Genomic DNA, 21714 nt, shown 5'->3' with positions numbered 1-21714 from the left:
TTGGCACAGCGAGAGTTTCTGCCCCATTTAGCAGACAAGAGATACATACACCCCGCGCAGCTCCAATAAAGAATTAATGTGCCCACTGGGGCTGTCAACGTGAAGAGCCATCTAGTACCTGCGGAGTAACCCTTTAACAGCCCTACGGAGCACTTTACTGTTGAAAGAGTAACAGACATAAGTAAGAGACGGCACCAAAAGTAAATAGAGAGGTAGGTGGAAGGATTCATGGACACAGAGCTGCCCTAAGGGTATAATTGTAGAGTCCAATTCCGTTCTCTGCCACGTCAGCCACGGTTTTATCGATTGGCACCAAAGACTCATTCTGAACCCTTAAACTAGCATAGGACACCCAGCCACACATCACAGATCCCCTCAAGCCTCGCAGGAATTTAAACCTGTAGAATCAAATACATCAAAGAGAACAGAGCAAGATGGATTTATCTTTTTTTTATAGTCTTCTCGTCTGAACACAATTAAGCCTGGCACCCATAAACCTTCTGGAAGACGTATCATAGGAAGAAGAAAGTCACTAGTCTAAGACGGCGAGGGTAGCTTTGACAGGCTGTCACTTTTTATTGATGGAGGAAATGTTTCCTACCAGTCTAAGATCAAACGCAATGAGTCTTTTGTAGTACGGAATGATAGGGATCCTAATTTATGTAATTTCCACTAATTATACATGTTTTTTTTAAACAAAGGTTATCTAGGAGCCCCTAGGCAGATGCCTTCTAATTTAGAGAAATATGAGGCATACTAAAAAAAAAAGAGATGAATAGGAAGTAAGATTTATTGGTTTGAAGATGTCACTCGTATTACAAACTAATGAGTTTCAAGTTTGGGGACACAATGATGATGTACAGTAGCTTATGGAGTGGCATCATTGCATGGTGGGGGTTTCCTCTAATTAGAAACTGACTATGCTTAATGATTGGGAATTTAAGTAAAGAAAATTGCAAATAATAGAACGTTTTCCTCAAATGAATGTAAATGTTATGTTACTGATCTCGGTGTAAGCGTGGAGGACGGTAGGATAATGGTCATGGTCATAGAATTCAGGATACAGAGGAAGAAGATGAATGAAGTCATTGGGAATTCAGATGAAGTCATTGAGAATTCATGTATGGGTGTAAGAACATAAAGAAGAAAGGTTTCTATGATACAAAGTTACAAACATTAATAACGAGTACGATAAACTACCATAAGAAGTGGTATCAAGAAAAAAATTCAATATGGCTGACTTGGTCAACAAGTAGATCTAAACTATAACAACTGCCCTGACTCATCAAGGATGATTGGGTTTATAGTCACAAAAGATTAAGTGAACCACTCACTGTCTATTTTTTCTGTTGGTTGACAACGAGGTAGGTCTCACATGATATTGTTTGAACAAGGAGTAGATGAGTGCTCCTGATAGTAGAACGTTAGTGGTTTCCTTAAAATCCAAGCTATCCGACGATTCCGGAAGGAAGCGTGGGGTGGCACCATCAAAGTCTTTTCTCCAATCGGGCAAACAAAAGGACTGCAGTCACTGATGATATGAGGTCTTTATCTATGAACAAAGTGATAACACGGAGCAATTAAACAGAAAGGCGGCAGCCTCCTAATGCAGCTCTGTAGGGAGTGAAAGGCCATAAAGATGGGGAGTTGGTATTATCTGTTTACCGTGTCTTGTATCTGGAGAAGAGAGGCATCTGTCTAAAGAGAAGCTCCGTGTTAAGATCATTCTAAAACACCATCATTTTGCCAAAACCAGAACGAGCAGTTTAATTTTAATATACCATGTTTAGCTTTTCTTCCTATATCTTTACTGTCCCCCATCTCCTGCGCTCCTTGTTCCACATTAACTATCACCGTATGTTTCTAGCTTTTACATATATTGTAGGAAGGTACTGCTGTGGGTTATAAATAAGCATGATTCATTTATCTTCCATAAATGACTTACATTTGGATTGTCCCCATCACAGGACTCTTACATACACCCAGCTATGATTGGGAGTAGGCACCAACATGGTGGACATTAACTTGGTCATGGTGGACAATTTAATGATGTTCTATGGACCATCACAAACCTTGCCATGGAGACTGGTGTGGTCTATCCCTGGCTGTGATGACAGCATCTGATACAGTTATCCAACAACAGTAACTGGCCTTTTGCTGTAATAAACATCCCTCATCCCATTCCAAGTTATATAACACTTTTCTCCTACATCCAAGTCAACCCAAGGACTATATGTGCTCAAAGAAGAGTGTTTGTGATTGATAAGAATCTGGCTGTTTCAGGGACTATTTTACTAGCAATATTTTAGAATACTTTTGTATATTTCAGCCAACAAATGAGCTACAGAAGGCATCACACGATGTTTGGAACTGTTTGCTTATTATTGTCTTTTGGGAAAACCACCAAGGTTTTTTTAGACTTGCCGGGATTTCAATATTGTCTCTTATTTTGAATCATATAATTGCAGTTTTTGGGTCACTCATATTATTATAACAAAATCTACACGTTTCATCTTTGTGAATCTTAACGGAGAAGAAAGGGTTAATGTAGCCCCGGTGGCCTCTTAAGCTAAGCAATCGTCCTCATTACCAATCAACACCTTCTAATGAATTACATGTTAATTACTTATTGACAACAAACTAACTGGTCATTTTGTTTGTCCTTCCAATCGATGCCTCTCTGTTTGCGGCACGGTTAATTAACCTTCGCCGAAAGCGCGATTGATGAGTCTCGCTGTCCAGAGTTCTACAGGCACAACAGCCATGACGGACCACAGGACGCAATCAAAGGACCTAGTTAATATAGAAAAAAAACATATATTGATGTTAAACGTAAGTCCTTACATCTAAAATAGGAGAAAGATTAAGTACGTCAATATTTCATCAAGAGCGATCGGTATCCAAAAGGCAAACAATGGATTTTAGAAAGAATCTATACGAAAATGATTGAATTTCGTCACTGTCTCCACATATGTGTTCCTACCAAAACTATTTTGATCCGCAATAACGGAAGAGAAAAATCTGAAAGAGAATTCATTTATTAAGAAAAAATATTGCTCTGTCAATGGCACAGGTACTTCGGAACACTGAGTTTTTAACAGGACAAGACACGACCACCCATTGTCCTTAATAAAATGGTAATTCACGTAGGAATGGCCAACAAAAATTAGACAGGTCTAGTACCAGACAGCATGACACAGGTTGGGAGTGGAAAGGGAATTGGGTGGAAAGCGGGGATGACTAAACAACGCCTCCCGTGACCCGGAGACTCCAGGATGAACATGTGGAGTTCCCAGCTTTCAATAAGTCAAGGATGTTTTATCTAGCATTTTATTACGTAATAATTTAATGCCAGCAGGGTAATAAAACCCCGAGCTGGTTATGTAGGCAAAAGTAGGAGTCCTCTTCTCTGATATGCCAAACATGAAGTTCACGCATCACCTTGGTGAGTTGACATGGAACCAATGCTCAACAAAGATCATGAGCTTGTTCCGTAGACCTATGAATGACATAAAGATAATGGGACCCTCTTCCTAAATATCTACCCCCCACACACACACACAGAAACAAATTCAGTAAGCTGTATGCTTAAAGCAAGTTCTTTAAGGAAAGTGAGGGAGCCATGGGTCATCTCACAGAGATGTTAAGAAAGAGCATTGAGTAAAATGTCCTTTCACAATGGTGACAATTCTACTTAAACAACTGAAATCCCTCTTGATTATACGAGACATATAGAAGTGATTTCAGAAGAAGTCATTTAGCTTCTTGCAGGTCAATGATGCTCCGCATCCCATGGTACCAGAGCAAAACAAGAAAAGGAACCCATAATACGAAGAATAATTATGCTCACTCCTTGCCATGTTGCTTTTAACTGCCCCTCATCTTGGCCTACTATCTAATCAGTTGATGTGCATCAGGCCTAGACTGGCCACCTGGCTCATCGGCAAATGCCTAGTGGGCTGCTGGCCGACAGCGCCCCATATGCGTAAAAATGTGTGGCTGCGTGTTCCCAGCCATCGGCTGCAGGCCTTAATGTACCAGGGATGCCCACCACCGTCGTCCACCAGTTAGCTATCACCCCCTAAAATGATAGAATCATAATAAAATTGTGCTCCAAGTAACTGATCCATGAAGATCCCCAGCTTTCTTGGTAAAAAAGAAAAATACATGTGTATACAATATGTTTTAATCAGCTGTTTTATCATCATTGACCTTATCTGCTGCCACTGCCTGATGAAGCTAGAGCTTAAAAGGAGGGGCAATTATTAACAAAACACTCAGGAGGCTACAGAGGCAGAGGCTGAATCTGACATGATTGCCTCGGAGTGCACTGAGGTGTAAGAGCTAAATGGTGCAGAAACGAGGCATCCGTCAGCTTACCGTAAACATTGCCATTAACAATATGACTAGATGTCACCCCTCACCAGCTTGGAGGACTCACTAGGCTGAGTGTTCTGTGAAATGTTCCACGATTGCAATATGATGCCATGACGCCAGAGTGACCTCATGGACGTTAAAATGTGACATCATGGAATGTCATACTGTGGCCCTACAGAAAGGCTGGTGAAGTTACTGTACTGTTTATTCTCGCACGGATAAACATATGTGACAAATGAAGAAAGAATGTTGCGCTATACAAAAAAGGCTAAGTAATATCCTCTTGTTCTTGTCATCGTTATAAAAGCAAAGTACAAAGTCACAGGAGGTAGATGGGACAGGGGGTAGGTGGAGGCATTTGGCAATCACTTGACGAAGATGAGCCTTGGAGAAAGAATTTATGTTTAGTTGGGGGTAAGTGCTTGGCCAAGGACAGCAGACATAACAAGGCAAAGGGTCCATGGACAGCTCAGACAATGGAATGTGAAGAGCCTCTTCAATATGAGAACTCCTCTTACACAACTGGGGAAAATACGACACGGGGACGAGACCAAACAACGGGACATCTGCGTCCACGCTGTTCAGAAAGAAGAGCTGGGAGGGAGTTTGTACGTTTGATCTCTTTCTGAATCATTATAAAGAGCAAAGTAAGATAGCCAGGTCTGCTTCATTATTATTCAGAGGTAATAGGAAAAGGGAAGAGATGACGGCTTCTAATTTATAAACACAAAAATAACATCACGGCTCTGAATGAGGAGGTTCAGCTGCCGGCTGCTTAATAAGTACAGAGCATAGATAGACGATAATTGGGGGAACTATAAGAGATTTAATAGGAGGAGGTATAGGGAGGGGTTAAATGGAGTAATGGGAGGAGCTATAGGGAGGGGTTATATGAGTTATAGGCGAAGTTATAGGGAGCGGTTATATGGAGTAATAGGAGGAGTTATAGGGAGAGGTTATATGGAGTAATAGGAGGAGTTATAGGGAGGGTTATAGGGAGTAATAGGAGGAGTTATAGGGAGTAATAGGAGAAGTTATAGGGAGGGTTATAGTGAGTAATAGGAGGAGTTATAGGGAGGGTTATAGGAAGTAATAGGAGGAGTTATAGGGAGGGTTATAGGGAGTAATAGGAGGAGTTATAGGGAGGGGTTATATAGAGTAATAGGAGAAGTTATAATGAGGTGTTATATGGAGTTACAGGAGGAGTTATAGGGAGCCGTGCTGTAGGAGGCGTTAAGAAGTATATGTTATTTGGTGTAATATAAGGGGTATAAGGAGAGGTTATATAGAGTATGGTAAGCTCAGACATCGGTGAATACCCCCTCCATGTTGTTGCATGGAGCTGATGTTAAAGCCCATTGAAGATAATGTTATTTGGGGTTCTTATTAAAGCATGGTAATAATTCAAACTGCATGTAAACACAACTTTAAAAGTAAAGAGCATAGACATAGCACGCCAGCTGGTGCAGAATATGGATAGTGGTCTTACCATCTTGGCAACAATGAGACGTTCCCAATGATTTGAGCTATACTAATCCTAGATATTGTGATACAATCACTTTTTTAAACTTTTTTGCACTTTTTGGCACAAGAATCAGTTTTTCAATACTGTACAACATCCACTGTGTATTTGTGTCTCTTTCACTAAAAATATAAAACTAGTGGAAGGAATTGATTGTGACTTAATGAGAATAAAGCACAGAAAACCTTGGTAACAAGGGAGCTGCAAAGTAATCAGAGCTTTACTAAAAAAAATACCTGGAGATGGAAGAAAAGGAATCATAAAAAGAGTAAGTGTCTAGCGCCGCCTAGTGGTAGTGTTATGATATAACAGCATTCCATGCACACAGGGAAAAACTGTAAAAAATCTTAATCTAATCATTGTTGTATGTAAGAAAGATCAGAATTTTGATTGTAATTAATTTTTTGTCTTGCTGAACAAATGGTCCATTTTTACTGTTCTGGTAATTATAGATTTACATTATAGATTTACTGAAATTTACTGAAATGTGGGTGCGCCAGCTGGTGTCTCTAAACATCATGGAATGCTTCGAGAAACTATCCACCTTTGGTAAAAAAAAATATATATATATGTGCTGAAAGTGAAAAAATGTTGGAAGCTGGTTGGTGTGGGGTCATGGGACCTACTTTTGTTTGCTTGGAAGTCTCGCTTTGCATACTTTGCATCATACAGTCATATGTTCTATGTCTTTTGACATAATTGATAAGTATATTATTCTTACCTTTGCAGGATAGGTGAAAATGAACCAAATTAACCCCTTAATGACAAAGCCCGTACACGTACGGGCTCAAAATGCATCGTTTTCAATGGGTTTAAGGACCGCCCATTGTCCTTAAGGGGTTAAACGAATGAATACAAATATTTGTAGGCAGTAAAATCATTGAGGTCCATACAAAAGTCACGATATCAAGCTTAATTATTATATAGCAGCCGCATATATCATCAGAATGCTTTTTATCTGCCATATTCAAAATGCTATATTATGCGTTATGTAAAGAAAAAACACGCACAGTCATCTCGATTCCATATCCCATCTAAAAAATAGACTTTTACATAAAATGAAGATTGCATGTTAAATTCATAATTATAAAGTAAGCAATTCAGCTCCTAGGGCAAAAATGTTAAAAACAGTTGCCAACTTTGCAAATGCATAGCTCGTAATGTAAGCATAGTGTGAGATGTTTCCATGTGTCTATAGATTAGGAAGACATTGATGTTTTTTTTGCCACATCAGAAGCTCATTACAGCAAATGTGGCACAGCACGTAGTGTGAATACTTTTATGTTTGCTGGAGTTAAATTGGTGAATCTGGTTAATAATATCAATCAACCAATATAGCGCACTCCTAAAACCAATAACTAAATTCAAATAGTAGGAATGTATGTGTAAAATATGATAGATGTTGTTTTCTGTTGAAATTGTTCTTCTTTAGAAGCATTTGGGGTATAGTCAAGAATTTGAATCATAAACTTTGCAAACGCAGCCATGTTAACACCAGTTAAGGTTTAAATGGGTCAGTGATTGGCAGGAAAGCACTCTATAAATTGAGAACGCCCGTAAAAGCCTTTCGCCCCATGATGATACAAAGTGAAGCGGACTTAGACTGCTTTCAGTAAATAGAAAACAGCTTTCCTGCCACCAGGAATCCAACAAACAGATAACAGGTGCACTGCCACAAACATCACTACTGCTTTGATGGCAGAGCCAAACAGGTTGCATCAGGATCCAACTTGGCAAAGCAGGGCAAGACTCTGGCCATGAGGATCTGATCATTAACACTGTGTACACCAAAAGGAGTGTGCCGTGCCGTGCACCAAACATTGGCATTATGAGGGTTTTCCCTGTGTGAATGGGCAGATTTTTAAGGTTACACCATAGCCGGTATATCACAGCTGAAAACCCTGCTTGAACACAGGTGACTTAAATTCATTAATATTGTTATCTTCTGATAAGTCATGGTTTCCATATGGTTGCTACAATGAGTCAGTCACTACAGTAGCATAAATCTCAGGTGTCATTGTTTAGGAGGGACAGTCCCTCTTTAGAACCCCAATCCGTTGGCTGAAAAATGACATACATGTTTTATACATGTGGCTTAGGGTTGCCACCTTTTCACCGAGCAGTTTCCTGGGCAATCTATGAGAGTTTGCACCTGAAGTTGTGGCAGGTGTGTGGCCATGGGCCATGGTTTTACTAGCGATGGCTAAAATAGTGGTTTTAGTAGACAGAGAGGAGCGAGTCGGACCAGGGCCAGACTGGAAATAAAAAAAGGACACCCTTGGAAAATTTTGACACCAGCTTTATATACATTCTTATCCATACCTATCTGAGTCACACTATTTGCCATCCAAATAGCTATAAATCATTCTTTTATTTAAAATATTACATTTGACATAATGATAACAGAACATCACATTTTTATTATTAAAATCTCAGGAACCAAAAGTGTTAAAAGGCCCAAGATAAGTACCTGGGGAACAGACCACCGACCATCTGACTTCACAAGCAACATGTCCCACAGTGCCACCTTTGCCCCTAAACAGCTTGTCTGCTCCATCTTTTTCCCCAAATAGCTTGTCTGTTCCCCCAAACAGTCTGCCTGTGCCCTCATTACCCCCAAACAGTCTGCCTGTGTCCTCATTTCCCCCAAACAGTCTGCCTGTGCCCTCATTTCCCCCAAACAGTCTGCCTGTGCCCTCATTACCCCCAAACAGTCTGCCTGTGCCCTCATTACCCCCAAACAGTCTGCCTGTGCCCTCATTACCCTCAAACAGCATTCCTGTGTCATTTTTGTGCCCAGTTTCCCTGTGAGGAAGGCAGACTGACTTGGCCGCTAGCCCACCAATTCCCAAGACATAAGGAGGTAAATCTAGACCATTTACCTCTTTCCTCCGGGGCTGTCCGGGTGAAACTAACATGGCCGTACACTAAAGCAATAGAACTGCTACACAAGCAGCAATAAAGGTATGAAGGAGGCGCCATTGAGTGTCGTGCCATCGATCATTTTCCCGGTGTGCCTGAAGTCCAGTCCAGGCCTGATTTAATTATATTTGCCTATGACGGTGTTGATCATGTATTATAAACGAGGTCCCCATAAGACAAGCTGTTTGAGTGATAAGTTTCAGGCAGCCGCTCAATAATAAGGGATTTGTGCACCAGCAATCGTCCAGCACAATGTACGGATCACATATTTTCCTCACGACAGGTGCACTTTAAGTCACTGTCCTATAAATTTCATTCTTCCAATTTACACCCCCCTCCTATTTCTACCCCTCGCTGTGTTTGCTGAAACAACAGCACATGATTACACAGTCATGCGATCTTGCTCATCTCACACAGAAATACTGTCCAAGTTGCGTATAAACAAACAGTTTTTGGACGGGTATCAGGTCACTTGGAACGGAGAGAACATAACAGGACATTCGGAGGGATGCAATTGTAAGTGAAAAAGAACATCACATTCTTGTCCATTTTCCATTCTATTATTTGTATCCAACGTGTTCAGCTGTCATATATTTTCGGAGAATGCATACATTATCTGCGCCGCCAGAAAACGAGTCAAAGAACAAAATGTTCCCCTTTTTATCAATTTGTATAACGAGATCCATGTGTTAATGCTGCTATTTTCAACGTGTTTTGAAAATATTTAGTTTAACCTGATTACACACCATGACATTTTATGTGGCTTCCATACGCGGTGGTCTATATAGGGTCTTGGTTCAGAGGACTGGACTACAATGGAGGCAGTCGTTGGCCACCAGATGGTCTGCGAGATAAGGTGGCCAGACTAGCACGTCTAAACAGTCTTGATTAATCAGTCCTTCAAGTCTACTACCTTCCAAAAGGCTGTCCGAGTTGACCAACAACAATCAGCAACTCAACAACAAGGGAGAGATAAGTTACCGAGAAGGAATAATCACGCAGAAAAATGGGGGCTTGGCTAGATGCGTCCAAAAGACTCCTGCGGACTCAGCAGGAAGCATCCAACAGGATGGATCATAGATGAGAGAACTAAGAGATGAAATGTTGAAAGGAGAGGGTACATGAATTCCCAATGAGGACCAGAGAATACAAGGTAGAATGGATCCATGTTTTCATGTTGTTTACACCAAAGTCTGACCCGGCCATCTGAATGTCGCAGCTGGGATCGAGACTCATCAGACCAGGCAACGTTCTTCCAGTCCTCCATTGTCCAATTTTGGTGATTCTGTGTGAATTGTAGCCTCAGTTTCCTGTTCTTAGCTGACAGGAGCGGCACCTGGTGGGGTCTTCTGCTGCTGTAGCCCATCTGCTTCAAGGATCGACGTGTTGTGCGTTCAGAGATGGGATTCTGCATACCCTTTCTTCCCCATTCTGATGCTCGGTTTGAACTTCAGCAGGTTGTCTTGACCGCGTCTACGTGCCTAAATGCATTGAGTTGCTGCCATGTGATTGGCTGATTAGCTATTTGTGTTAACAAGCAATTGAACAGGTGTACCTAATAAAGTGGCCAATGACTGTATAAAGGTTCCCTTGTCTACCAAAAGTGATGGGATGCAATCTTTGTGACCATGACAGTAAACCTGGGTCAAACCCCTATAGTTCCCTTCTTTTGGTGCTCTATAAGGCCCCCATGGGTCAGCTGGCGGGCTCTATAATCTGCTTAGACAGCAGCCGTCACCGGTGTGTATGCTGTGGGCTTCGATTTAACGTGAAATGCTCAGAATCATGTTAAATCCATGAGGCATTGAACTCCAAAAAAAAAAACGTCATACACAGGACCTTCCATGTAACCTTTCCCCCACCCTGACCAAAACCCTCTTCTGATTTATCTCTGTTGACAGTAAACCGTTATTTGTTTAACACTGATAAGGGGGGGGAAAAGGTAAATTTCAACAAAAACCTAAAAAAAAAATGCTTGTTTCATCCAGTGATTTTCCTTGTGCAGCTTGCAGAGATAAAACAAAGGGTCTGTATCCTTGTCCCTGCTGCGAAGCTTACCCTGTCTGAATGAGTGCCATTTAATTCGATTTTGGGTTAAAATGCCCACGTGTACATGCGAGTGCAACCTAGCAATCGCTCATCTTCACATGATGCAATTCTCGCTTATCTCTGCTCTTATATAATGCGACTAAACCAAGTCTGTCCCTGCAAAAAGGGGGAAAACTGAATGAGTGGAAATTTACCCGGCTTTGAACTATTTTACTGTCTCCTCGAGCTGCCGAAAAGTGAATCCCTTCCCTGTACCCTGATCCCGCTCTCTCGAGCTCCACCTTTGTCATTTTCATTCTGCTACCAGGCAGCGTGGACCGCGTTCTCCTAGGTACTGCGTGCCGTAGCCAAACCACACCCCGAGTCCTATGACATCATACATAGCCTTGGGCATATAAACCAAACGGAATAGACGTGAAAAAGGGAAGTTGGAATGGAACGAGAAAAGGAAAAAATATAGATAAGAGAGTAGATGGGGTCAAGGCAGGTGGGTCGAAATAATAGTAGGTGGGAGTAGCTAGAGAGCGTCCTAGAAAAAGGATAGAGCACAGAGGAACGAGAAGATAGTCATCAGGTAGTGACCCCATGGCAACAGCGCAGGGTATTTCCTCATTTTCTCTGCGCTTTTCTCGTTGTGTAAGCGGGCTAGCCGGATCAAGCTCTGTCCTACATCAGCGGGCTAGAATTGGAGACAGCCCCACCCCCGAGGAACCAAACAATGCTCCCAGCCATCCGGAAACCTCCAAGGATCCTACTGGCAATCCACCGGCTGTTGATCGCTCCTTGGTGCGAAGGGATATCCGTGCATTTCTGAGGGAGTGCGGCGGGACTCCGGCGGAGGCGCGCTACTGGCTCTCCCAGTTCCAGGAGATGCACTCCTCTTATCAGAAGGCTTTTGCAGTTATAGAGGTGAGTTTCGGCTACAATTGCAATAAAAATCTATGTTTATAGAGGTATCGAAAGAGAACGTTTTGTAAAGATGATACCTTTATTGGTTAACTTAATTGCATTAGATTGCAAGCTTCCAAGGCAAAAATGCTAGAAGAGACCTAACTGATTTTCAAAGCTTGAAATTTATTGTAATTCAGTTCACCCAAAAAAATATAATCTTTGCCAAAGAAAATACTATTCTATTTATTTGCTACGGTAGAATAGCTTATAATTTAATATCCTACTCTGAAAAGCAGTTTTTTTTCCTCTGTGGGGAAAAAAATGTGTTTGATAAAAATGATAAAATGTAAAATATATACACTAAGTTTCAAACGTTTGGGGTCACTTAGAAATGTCCTTGTTTTTAAAAGAAAAGCACATTTTCTCCATTAAAATAACATGTAATGGATGAGAAATCCAGCGCAGATGGGGTTAATGTTGTAAATGACTATTGTGGCTGGAAACGGCTGATTTTTAATGGAATCTCTTCATAGGCGTACAGAGACCCTTTATCACTCCTATCACTCCTGTGTTCCAATGGCACTTTATCACTCCCATCACTCCTGTGTTCCAATGGCCCTTTATCACTCCCATCACTCCTGCATTCCAATGGCTCTTTATCACTCCCATCACTCCTGTGTTCCACTGGCCCTTTATCACTCCCATCACTCCCGTGTTCCAATGGCCCTTTATCACTCCCATCACTCCTGTGTTCCAATGGCTCTTTATCACTCCTATCACTCCTGTGCTCCAGGCTAATTGATCGTCAGAAAACCGAGAAATGTCCTTGTTTTACATAATCGCAGTAAACTAGTTGTCACGTTGTTTAATATACATGCGCGTCCCGGTACATCGGAATGTATGCACTGATCCCTGACCCTTTCTCTCCGGCAGGTCGATGAGAATGTGTTTAGCTGCAAGAGGTCTTTGGGTGGTGTGGCGTTTGCATTGTCCTTCCTCCAGCGCATGGACATGAGACCACTGGTGGTGATGGGTCTGCCAAGCACATACTGTTCCCGTCCTTCTGTACAAGACACAAAGTCCTTGCTTGTGCACCACAGCCAAATTCTGGTGGACGCCATGCATAAAAACTCTGGCACCGCCTTGCCCTTCTTCAATGGGGGATCCATACTCACTTCCCATGAACAGGATGGCAGGTACTGTCTGGGGTTTGGGGTTATTTCCTGTCCACGACTTTTTTTCCAACGGCCCCTTCCTGTCCTCTAGCTCAATCTGCTATCCCCTTTTTTTCCATAAAGTTCTGCCCCTCTCTAGAAGTCACAGTCAAAAAAAGACCCCAATATCACGACCAATGTATAGGATAGTGGCGTATAGTGCCACCGATAGAGGTGTTTTAGCAACACTTTGATATTGTTCTAGAAGTGGGCGAGATTAGAGTCCAGATTTTAAATGACTTGCCTGTGCCATAGAAAATTAAATTTTATTCTGGCTGGTAACTTCCGGAACACTCACCACCTTAGCCCGATCCACTCGCCCCACAGTTCCTCCTCCAATGAGTCCCGCAACCGGTCACTCCTTCTGTCTCTCTTCCCATACACATTTGGGAACTCTATGCCCTACCCTGTACAACTGATGAAACTCTTATATTCACAATAAATCTGCATTTTTTCCAATAACTGTTGCTCCCACCCCACTCCAACCCATTCCTAGCCCACTCCAGCCAAGTCTCAACTGGTTATTGGTGGGGTAGCCCTTTTACAGGAAGGTTCTAGCAGCTTGAAATATCCAGAACAAAGGCGACCGAGAGAGTAGGACAGAGAAATAATGGCCACAAAATCAATATCTACAAAGGGTTTGGTAAACCCTATAGATATTGTCCCCTAAAGATGTCCCTGATCTCTTCTCAGGCTCTTTAAGTCCCACCATTTCTTAATCCCTGATTTTATACTGCAGCATTTATACTTCTATTAATCTTTACTTTGAGTTTAGGATATTTCTTAGCCTTTGCTGTTATATTAAATTCTTCAGACTCTGCTTTCTTGTTTTTTTCATGACTGATTCCATCTCCTAAATCCCCGTTTTCTTCCTAGTTATGGGTCTGTGTCAGCAGTGGACACCGAGCTGCTCACATGGTGCCTCAACTCAGGTAATATCCCCATCATCTGCCCTATAGGCGAGACTCCTTCAGGACGCTCTGTCCTTCTGGACTCTTTAGACGTGACTGCCAACATCTCACGCGTTCTGCAACCTCTGAAGATCATCTTCCTTAACACAGTGGGTGGCTTGAAGGACCTGAGCGAAAAGGTAAGAAAACGTCCTCATCTCCTCTCAATACATTGTTACTTCCATTACGTCGACTGATATGGTCACTAATTTTCAAGTTAGCCATAATACACCCAAACCATGAATTATATCTGAAGAATTATCAACTTGAGATGGAGATGGAGTCCCAAGACCCTACAAAGTTAAGTGGACGTCCATCCAGCGTTAAGCTCGGTCAGAACGTGCTCTGAACTCTTTTACCCCTGAGGAATATGTCACATGTGCCCTGACTCCTGTCGCCTCATTGCTTCTTGCAGGTTGTAGGACACGTGAACTTACCCGCGGATCTGGAAATGGTGCGGAATGTCACCTGGATGAGTGAGCGCCAGCGGCAGCAGGTGACGGTCATTGTGGACTTGCTGAACCGCTTACCTTCCTCCTCCTCTGCGGTCATCACATCTTCTCGCTCGCTACTAAGCGAACTTTTCAGCAACAACGGTGAGGCGCCAAGGAGACTGGAGACGGCTGTTGGTTTAGCGTAGGTTTTTCACAGTTTAGAGCTCAGATGGAGAATAAAAGTGTTTGCAACATTTATTCCACATATAGGGTCCGGCACGCTGTTTAAGAACGCAGAGAGAATGCTGAGATTTCACTCCCTTCAGGATGTGGACACCGAGCGCCTGGTCTCTCTGGTGAACCATTCCTTCCAGAAGAAGTTGAGGGAAGATTATATCAGTAGCGTGGAGTCACGGCTGAATTCTGTGTACTTGTCTGAAGGGTGAGTGCTTTATGGCCTATGGGGACTCTGTTATATTGGGGGTGAAGAACTTGGGGTAAAATCTCGGGAAACGGGAGATCACCAGGCTTTCTACTGAGATGAATGAACACAGAATAAGTAGAAAAGCCAACTTCTAAATGGGAACAGTGGAATATTTCAGCTCCATATTTATCTTTTTTTAGCATTGGACCTGTGGTTCAAAAAGTAGTCCGATTCTCTATGGATACAACACAATTGGCCTAATCTTTTTACTTTCTTAATCATCTACGCCTTTCTGCAGTAACCAATTCCGTATTTCTGAGAGGTGGCCACATTTTCCATTAATACGGCTCACGCGAATAAATGTTTGTGTAGGTACAACGCAGCGGCCATCATTACCACCGAACCGGTGCTCGGGGGGATGCCGTACCTGGACAAGTTCGTGGTCAGTTCTGGAAAGCAAGGCCAGGGTTCTGGGCAGATGCTGTGGGAATGCCTCAGGCAGGACATACAGACACTCTTCTGGAGATCCAGGGCCACCAACCCTATCAATTCATGGTAAGTGGTGACGATTACGGCGGGTAAAGGGTCAAACGCATACCGAAAGCAGCGGCAAGTTTTTATTTTTCTTAAATAAAAGTAGCCGGCAGCCGGTATTATTTGCAGGTTCTTAAGCGGACAGCTATTATTACGAGCCGTGTGGTTTTGCCAGCGTTACTGGGCACCCGGGCTCTTGTATCAGTCCCGTAATTAAGTGTTCTTCAACCAAGCGGGTTAAACAAAAAACGTGAGACAGAAAGAACAAAAGAAAAGGAAAAACTACGCAAGCGTACAGAAAATGCCGATCGTTACAGTTTTCCTCTAATACGTCAGCTTCATTTTTAATTTCCTATCAGACTCACAGAGCTTCCCGTCTCCTGCAGGTATTTTAAGAACAGCGACGGCAGCTTTTCAAACAAGCAGTGGATCTTCTTTTGGCTCGGCCTTGCAGACATAAGGGATTCATACGAACTGGTGAACCACGCCAAGAGCTTGCCCGATTCCTTTTGTAAGCCCACCAACTCTTGAGTACCCAAGGACCGACATTGTGACCCGACTCGCTCTCCTTTTCCAAGGCAGCCAAGCGTGACATTAAAGACGCGTCCTGACGAGCGACGAAAGGATCAGCTTTGAAGTGGGTTCCAACCTAATTCCGGCTTACGTCTATTCCTCTATGAATACATGTAAATATACACCGTGCCACTTTCCTATGGTGGTGCGAGAGGTCCTAATGAATTGCCAGAACTGATGGAGTAGGAAGGACCGCCTAAGCCAAATACCAAGAATAGCCGCAACTTGGCCTGCGGACTCTGTAATGGAATATTTCCCAAGAAGAATCGTTAAGAAACTATTCTTGTCAGAGTGTTTTAGCATATAAAGCTCAGAAGAAAAGAAATGGCCTTAACAAGTAGGTTATAGTGCTGGAGGAGGCATGATGGGGAGGAAGCTAGTTTAACCCCTTAATGACAAAGCCCGTACATGTACGGGCTCAAAATGCATTGTTTTCAATGGGTTTAGGGACCGTCCATTGTCCTTAAGGGGTTAATTATTAAACGAATGCATTATCATGACATCAGGATATATTATAAGAACAGCACTATAAGCAGACATTTACATTATACCGATCAGTGTAAAATGTTTTACCGGGGACGGTGCTACGTCAAAGTACATGACGCATTGGTGAATCAGATGCTACTCATAAGTAAAAGTTTTATTATCGGAGTTATTTATTCCCTTACTACGGATTTGTTTTGCTTCCAAAAACAGATGTCTTAAATATAAATGTAAATCAGATATACACGTGCGCACTGGGCAAAAAAGCCACAGTACTTACAGGTGTTCATCCATTGTTGGGAAGAACATTCACAACAGGAAGTGCTAGTATGACCTAATAACGGTTAATATCATTCCATCATGGTTGGCGATGGGACTAATTTGTTAATGCAGTTTACCATGTGATGTCATAGGAAACCACATGCATGCTTAATTCTAGGTCAATTTTTCATAAAATACATAGTTCAGGGCAATCTGAAGTGAAGGCAGATGCCGATCGATAATATGTACCCTGAAACGGAATTGTTTTGTGCCGATGAAGATAATTAAAACATTAAAAAAAGAGCAAAAAGAAGAAAATAGACAGTATTTAAAAATGGTGCAGGTTTGCACCACGTCATGCTTTTTTATTATAAATAAAATATAAAAAAAACATGTTCCATTAAACCACACAGAATGTTTTCTTTTAGCAGCATTTGTATTCTGCAGCATGACAAAAATGTGTGCGAGGATAATATCGTATTTGTTATGAACCAGAAATACGTGGAGTGAAACAGACAAGGGAAGTATTCTTCAGTTTGTGAATAAAGCCATAATAGTTACTCTGCCGCGTTCTTGAAGCCTAGGTCTTCTCTGCCTCTGGTATTAAAATCTATCTATAAAAGTCCATAATTTGGTGCGCATGCAGCTCCTGCATCAATGTTTCATCAGATGGGCATCTGAAGGAGACACATTTTATAGGCGATGAACTGGAAATGTCAAAGGACAGCAAACGCTCTTGCCGATGACTGAGAAAGTAAAAGAAGATGCAACCACGAACCACGTCTCCTCCTTTCAGGCGGTAGAAATTTCATGACATGCTTTATGTTCCGATCAGCCATCTGTGGCCAGTATGACGGCTGCACCGAAGATGCCAATGTTCTGCCCAATCAGTCTCATTTGGTTCCAAAACTCCACCCGACGGTTCTTGTGCCAATAACCCAAGTTACCATCTATGAGCAGCAGGGTGAGGGGAAGCAGAACTGCCAGAACCTGAGCCGCGGCCCTTACGTAATATCCAGACAGGAATGACAAAGCCAATATCCCATATAGGATAAAAACCATCTGCAGGACTGGCTCCCCCCCTGGAAGAAAATCCAGATAGGCCATGCGGTCCTCCTTACTGTGCTGCAGGGTGTATGCCTGGCGGGGTGGAGAGAAGAGTTCGTATTTAGTAGACATCTACCCACTACCATCATTCCACTTTACAATTAGCAAGAAGCCCAGAGCCCATACTTATCATACACACCATGCAGATGAGGTAGATTCCCAGGAACACCTGTCCAGTGGATTGCAAGGAGCGGCTGCGTGGCTTCTGTCTGTAAATCTCTCCAGCACCGCTGGCCAAAACCAGGAAGCCACCGATGACAGCAATGATTCGAGAATACATCCTGACCTGCATATAGATAATCAACAGAAATGACTCAAAACACGGATCAAACATGATTGTGTCTAATTACACAATAATGATACATAAATATTTAAAACAAAAATAAACATCTACACAAAACAATGTAATAAAACAAAAAATCCATGTGCATAGCAGCTAGATGCTTATATGTGGTTTTTTTTAGCATAAAATACTATAAAATACTAAAAATTACAAAAAGCATACAGAGGTTAAGAGAAAGGCTTTTGATTCACGATACATACAGACATAACAGACTAGATACAACTTAAGATAAAACTGAAAATCATGAGGCTAAAAAAAAAAAAGGTTAGAAAGAAAATGATATATAAAAAATTTACTAACTCACATCTACGTGCAAAATGAAAATATTTTTGTTTATTTGTGAAATGCAGGTGTTACCTTAAGCCAGTCTCCATAGTGGACATGGCCACCAACATGGGCTGCGTACGTGCCGACTGCCAGTTCCAACGCCGATCCGAGTGCAAACCAGCGTCTTTTTACACCAAAAGACATAAAGCTGGCACAAAGCACAGCCACCGCTAGGTCAACGTATAGGTAGGGGACAGGGATGTCCGGCTTCCTGAGAAGTTGGCAAAAAAGGCTAGTTAAGAGAGAAAAATTATCCCAAAAGTAGAGATTATTGAATTGGAAATGTGGCCAACGCGGGGATGGTGGCCAACGCAGGGATGGTGGCCAACGCGGGGATGGTGGCCAACGCGGGGATGGTGGCCAACGCGGGGATGGTGGCCAACGCGGGGATGGTGGCCAACGCGGGGATGGTGGCCAACGCGGGGATGGTGGCCAACGCGGGGATGGTGGCCAACGTGGGGATGGTGGCCAACGCGGGGATGGTAAGGAGATGCAGTGGGGATGCAGACTTTTAGGACTACAAATTAATCAACTGGAACAATGCAAGTTAAAGGTCACTGAAAGTACTTATAATGACAGGGTACACAAGTGTACACTACAATAGGGGACAATATTTAGACGCACCCGGGGACTTTCGGTGGTTTATAAATACATGACCTAGGTAGTGGGATTGTGGTTGACAAAGTATAGCGAAGGCCAACAAGAACATGGTGGGAGGAAAAACCTATGTGCAGAGGGGATTCGTTCTTAACCTTAACTGGGATAATTGGCGGGCTAGTGGCCCAATCTGTCGGAGCATTCCTTTTGGTTGCTATAGTGATACGTCCATTTTTTTAAAGTTACACATCAGAATTGTCAGAACCAACCAATTTGAAAATTGAACAAAATATAAGCATTTGTCATTATATATCATGCTGATTTGTTGTCATCATCGCCCTCATACCATAGGTATATTGTGACATTATACAAATTTAATGATACCTATTTTATTACAGTAACTTCACAAAACTGGCGTGACATATAGCCACAATATAGGTTTAGGATGTAAGGACCCAGTTAGTTAGCAGCAAAGACCTCATTTCCAATAAGAGTCATTGATTACATGGAAGGGGTACTGGGTTTGGGGTCTTTACATACAGAAGATGTGATGAGCACACAATGCGAGCTGGTTTTGCCCTCATATTCAGCCATTGCGGTGATACACGTACCTCCTGGCCTCGGCCCGCTCGGCATATAGCATGAGCTGACTGAAACAGAACCAGAACGGGCACCGAGTAAGCAGCAAAACCCCAAAACGGGTCACCAGCTGTAAAATCTTCTTACGTCCACTGACCGCCATCGTACAGCCCAACCTGGATGCTGACAGCCAAGCGCCTGCCTCACTTCCGCCAACCAACTCCTCATATCCGGCGGGCAATTTGACGCGCGACTTCCGCCATCCACATCCGGCGCTGCGTTTGCCAAATGCCAACCTAGCTAGGCTCCTGCAGTGACACATAGGCCTTATCTCTTTTTGCCTCTCTGTTTCATGCTGCAGTGGGGTATTTTTCTTAAAGAATTCTTTCCAGATACTCCCTAAAATAATGTGAAATCTGAATGCAGCCAGCGCTAAGGGGCAGTACCATAAAAATGAGATGTTAGTGTAGATTATTTTTATATAAAGTCTGGTTACTAAAATACTTGGAGAAGTCATTTTATGAGGCTCTGTCCAGATTTAAGAGGGTTAGCGGAAAAATGTGCGATTGTGGGCTTTTTCAGCATTTTTGTGATGCCAGGAGGGAGCTAGAAAGTATGCGTTCTTGGAAGTAATAACTTATTTTTTACGGAATGCTGCTTTAATCCAGAATGGCGCACTGCGGCAGGGCAGAGGTTTCTGCCCGGAGGCTTTCATTATCCGCACGGTCTGCATTCTTGGAAGCGCTGGCTAGTAAAACCACGATCCCTGAACATTAAACAATTTCAGGAGGAAATGAAACGTTCCGGCTCGCTGACTCACCAAAACTAGACACGCTAACGTAGCGTACGGGCTTAGCCCTGCACGCTGCATTGTTATTTAATCTTATAGGGTGGCCGTATGAACTTGATCTGCTTAGCGAGGTTTAGAATGCCAAGGGTTCTTCGTCAGGGAGCCACTACCTCTTTGGCACCCAAATCCCTCGGTCCCGCTTTCCTCCGCGTTGCCCCTCTTTTCTAGGAGGTCAGAATGTTTGCTGGGTATGAGGGGATCAGAGGGTTCTACAGCCCTAAAAAGCCCCAATAATGTGTATAGAAACAGCAGGGAATGGGTTTATGTAGCTCTTTTAAAAAGTTTTATAGATGTAGCTAATAACGTTACACGTTTAAATCCCAGTTCCTCACGTGTATATGTTCTTTATTTTAAAATACGAAATGACTCCCGTAAGCCACAAAGTATTTGAAACAACTGACACCCCCTGCCTTGGCTATCGTTCTCAGCAACAATGTGTTGGATTTTCTGCCAAAAGGCTTGTTTACTGATCAGGGGTAGTCACTTGAGCTAATTATTGTTTTATTTCTTCACGAAAAGTCATTTCCGGCACAATTTCATACATCATGAAGGCTTTTCTGTTGTCGACGCTTGTCTCATTTCAGCTAGATGTAAATCTTCATGGGGATCAACAGCGTGGGACCGACAAGACAATAGACCTTATTGTAAATGGAAGAAAACAAGTTGTTTGCAGGGGAGGGCTGGTAACATTCAGCCAGGGGGGCAATACCCTGCCATAAAGCCGAGCAATAGCAGGGCACAATCGGACGACAACACACACAATGCGTACCATGCAGTATTAACTGATATGCATTAACAGAAAGAGAAAGCTTAAACCACAAAAACAGGACATTTGTGGGCAAATTCTTCCTAAAATCCTTCTTACCCCCTGGTGGCTATATGTGGAATTGCAAGTAAAACCCTAAAAAGCCTCACAAAGTAATTGAAGCCCAGAGGGCTACTGCTCTCCTGCCTCTTACACCGGCCTTCCCCTGGTTGTTTGAATATATTACTTGCCATTACCGCCATTACTTTTAACCAGTTGGCTGTTGATAGGCCTTCATACCGAAATGCATACATAAACATACATTTATGGGAATTAGGGTAACATGGTTGCTATGGTGATTGCACAGCTTTTAAAACTTTGCACCTGAAAAGTAATACATATGGGCAATAAATGAGTTTGTAGAAAGAACCCAATGGCTTGGTATCAAAATTCTTTCCTTAAGTTGGGTTCAGACACTGCTTTATTTCAGGATACCTTACAGTATTCTCTTAAGTGCATTTTTCATTCTACA

At 42.6% G+C, this 21714-nt stretch overlaps 2 protein-coding genes across 2 annotated transcripts; one reads left to right on the top strand and one right to left on the bottom strand.

Annotated features, from left to right (window-relative positions):
- The first annotated feature begins 11145 nt into the window (after positions 1–11145).
- On the top strand, positions 11146–16541 carry NAGS (N-acetylglutamate synthase). The gene is made up of 7 exons (XM_053453683.1): positions 11146–11779; positions 12695–12957; positions 13852–14065; positions 14341–14521; positions 14630–14801; positions 15156–15338; positions 15704–16541. Exons 1-7 carry the CDS (start codon positions 11456–11458, stop codon positions 15846–15848), a joined length of 1482 nt encoding a protein of 493 aa, XP_053309658.1. The 5' UTR covers positions 11146–11455; the 3' UTR covers positions 15849–16541.
- Positions 16542–16961: 420 nt separating this feature from the next.
- TMEM101 (transmembrane protein 101) lies at positions 16962–19776 on the bottom strand. The gene is made up of 4 exons (XM_053453684.1): positions 19620–19776; positions 18442–18622; positions 17881–18027; positions 16962–17774 (listed from the first exon to the last, which is right to left on the bottom strand). The coding sequence occupies exons 1-4, from the start codon at positions 19748–19750 to the stop codon at positions 17466–17468; spliced, it is 768 nt and encodes a 255-aa protein (XP_053309659.1). The 5' UTR covers positions 19751–19776; the 3' UTR covers positions 16962–17465.
- Positions 19777–21714: the final 1938 nt, after the last annotated feature.

The sequence above is a fragment of the Spea bombifrons genome, chromosome 13, assembly GCF_027358695.1.
Source record: "Spea bombifrons isolate aSpeBom1 chromosome 13, aSpeBom1.2.pri, whole genome shotgun sequence".
Taxonomy (NCBI): Eukaryota; Metazoa; Chordata; class Amphibia; order Anura; family Pelobatidae; genus Spea; species Spea bombifrons.
This window is presented reverse-complemented; position numbering and strand designations above follow the sequence as displayed.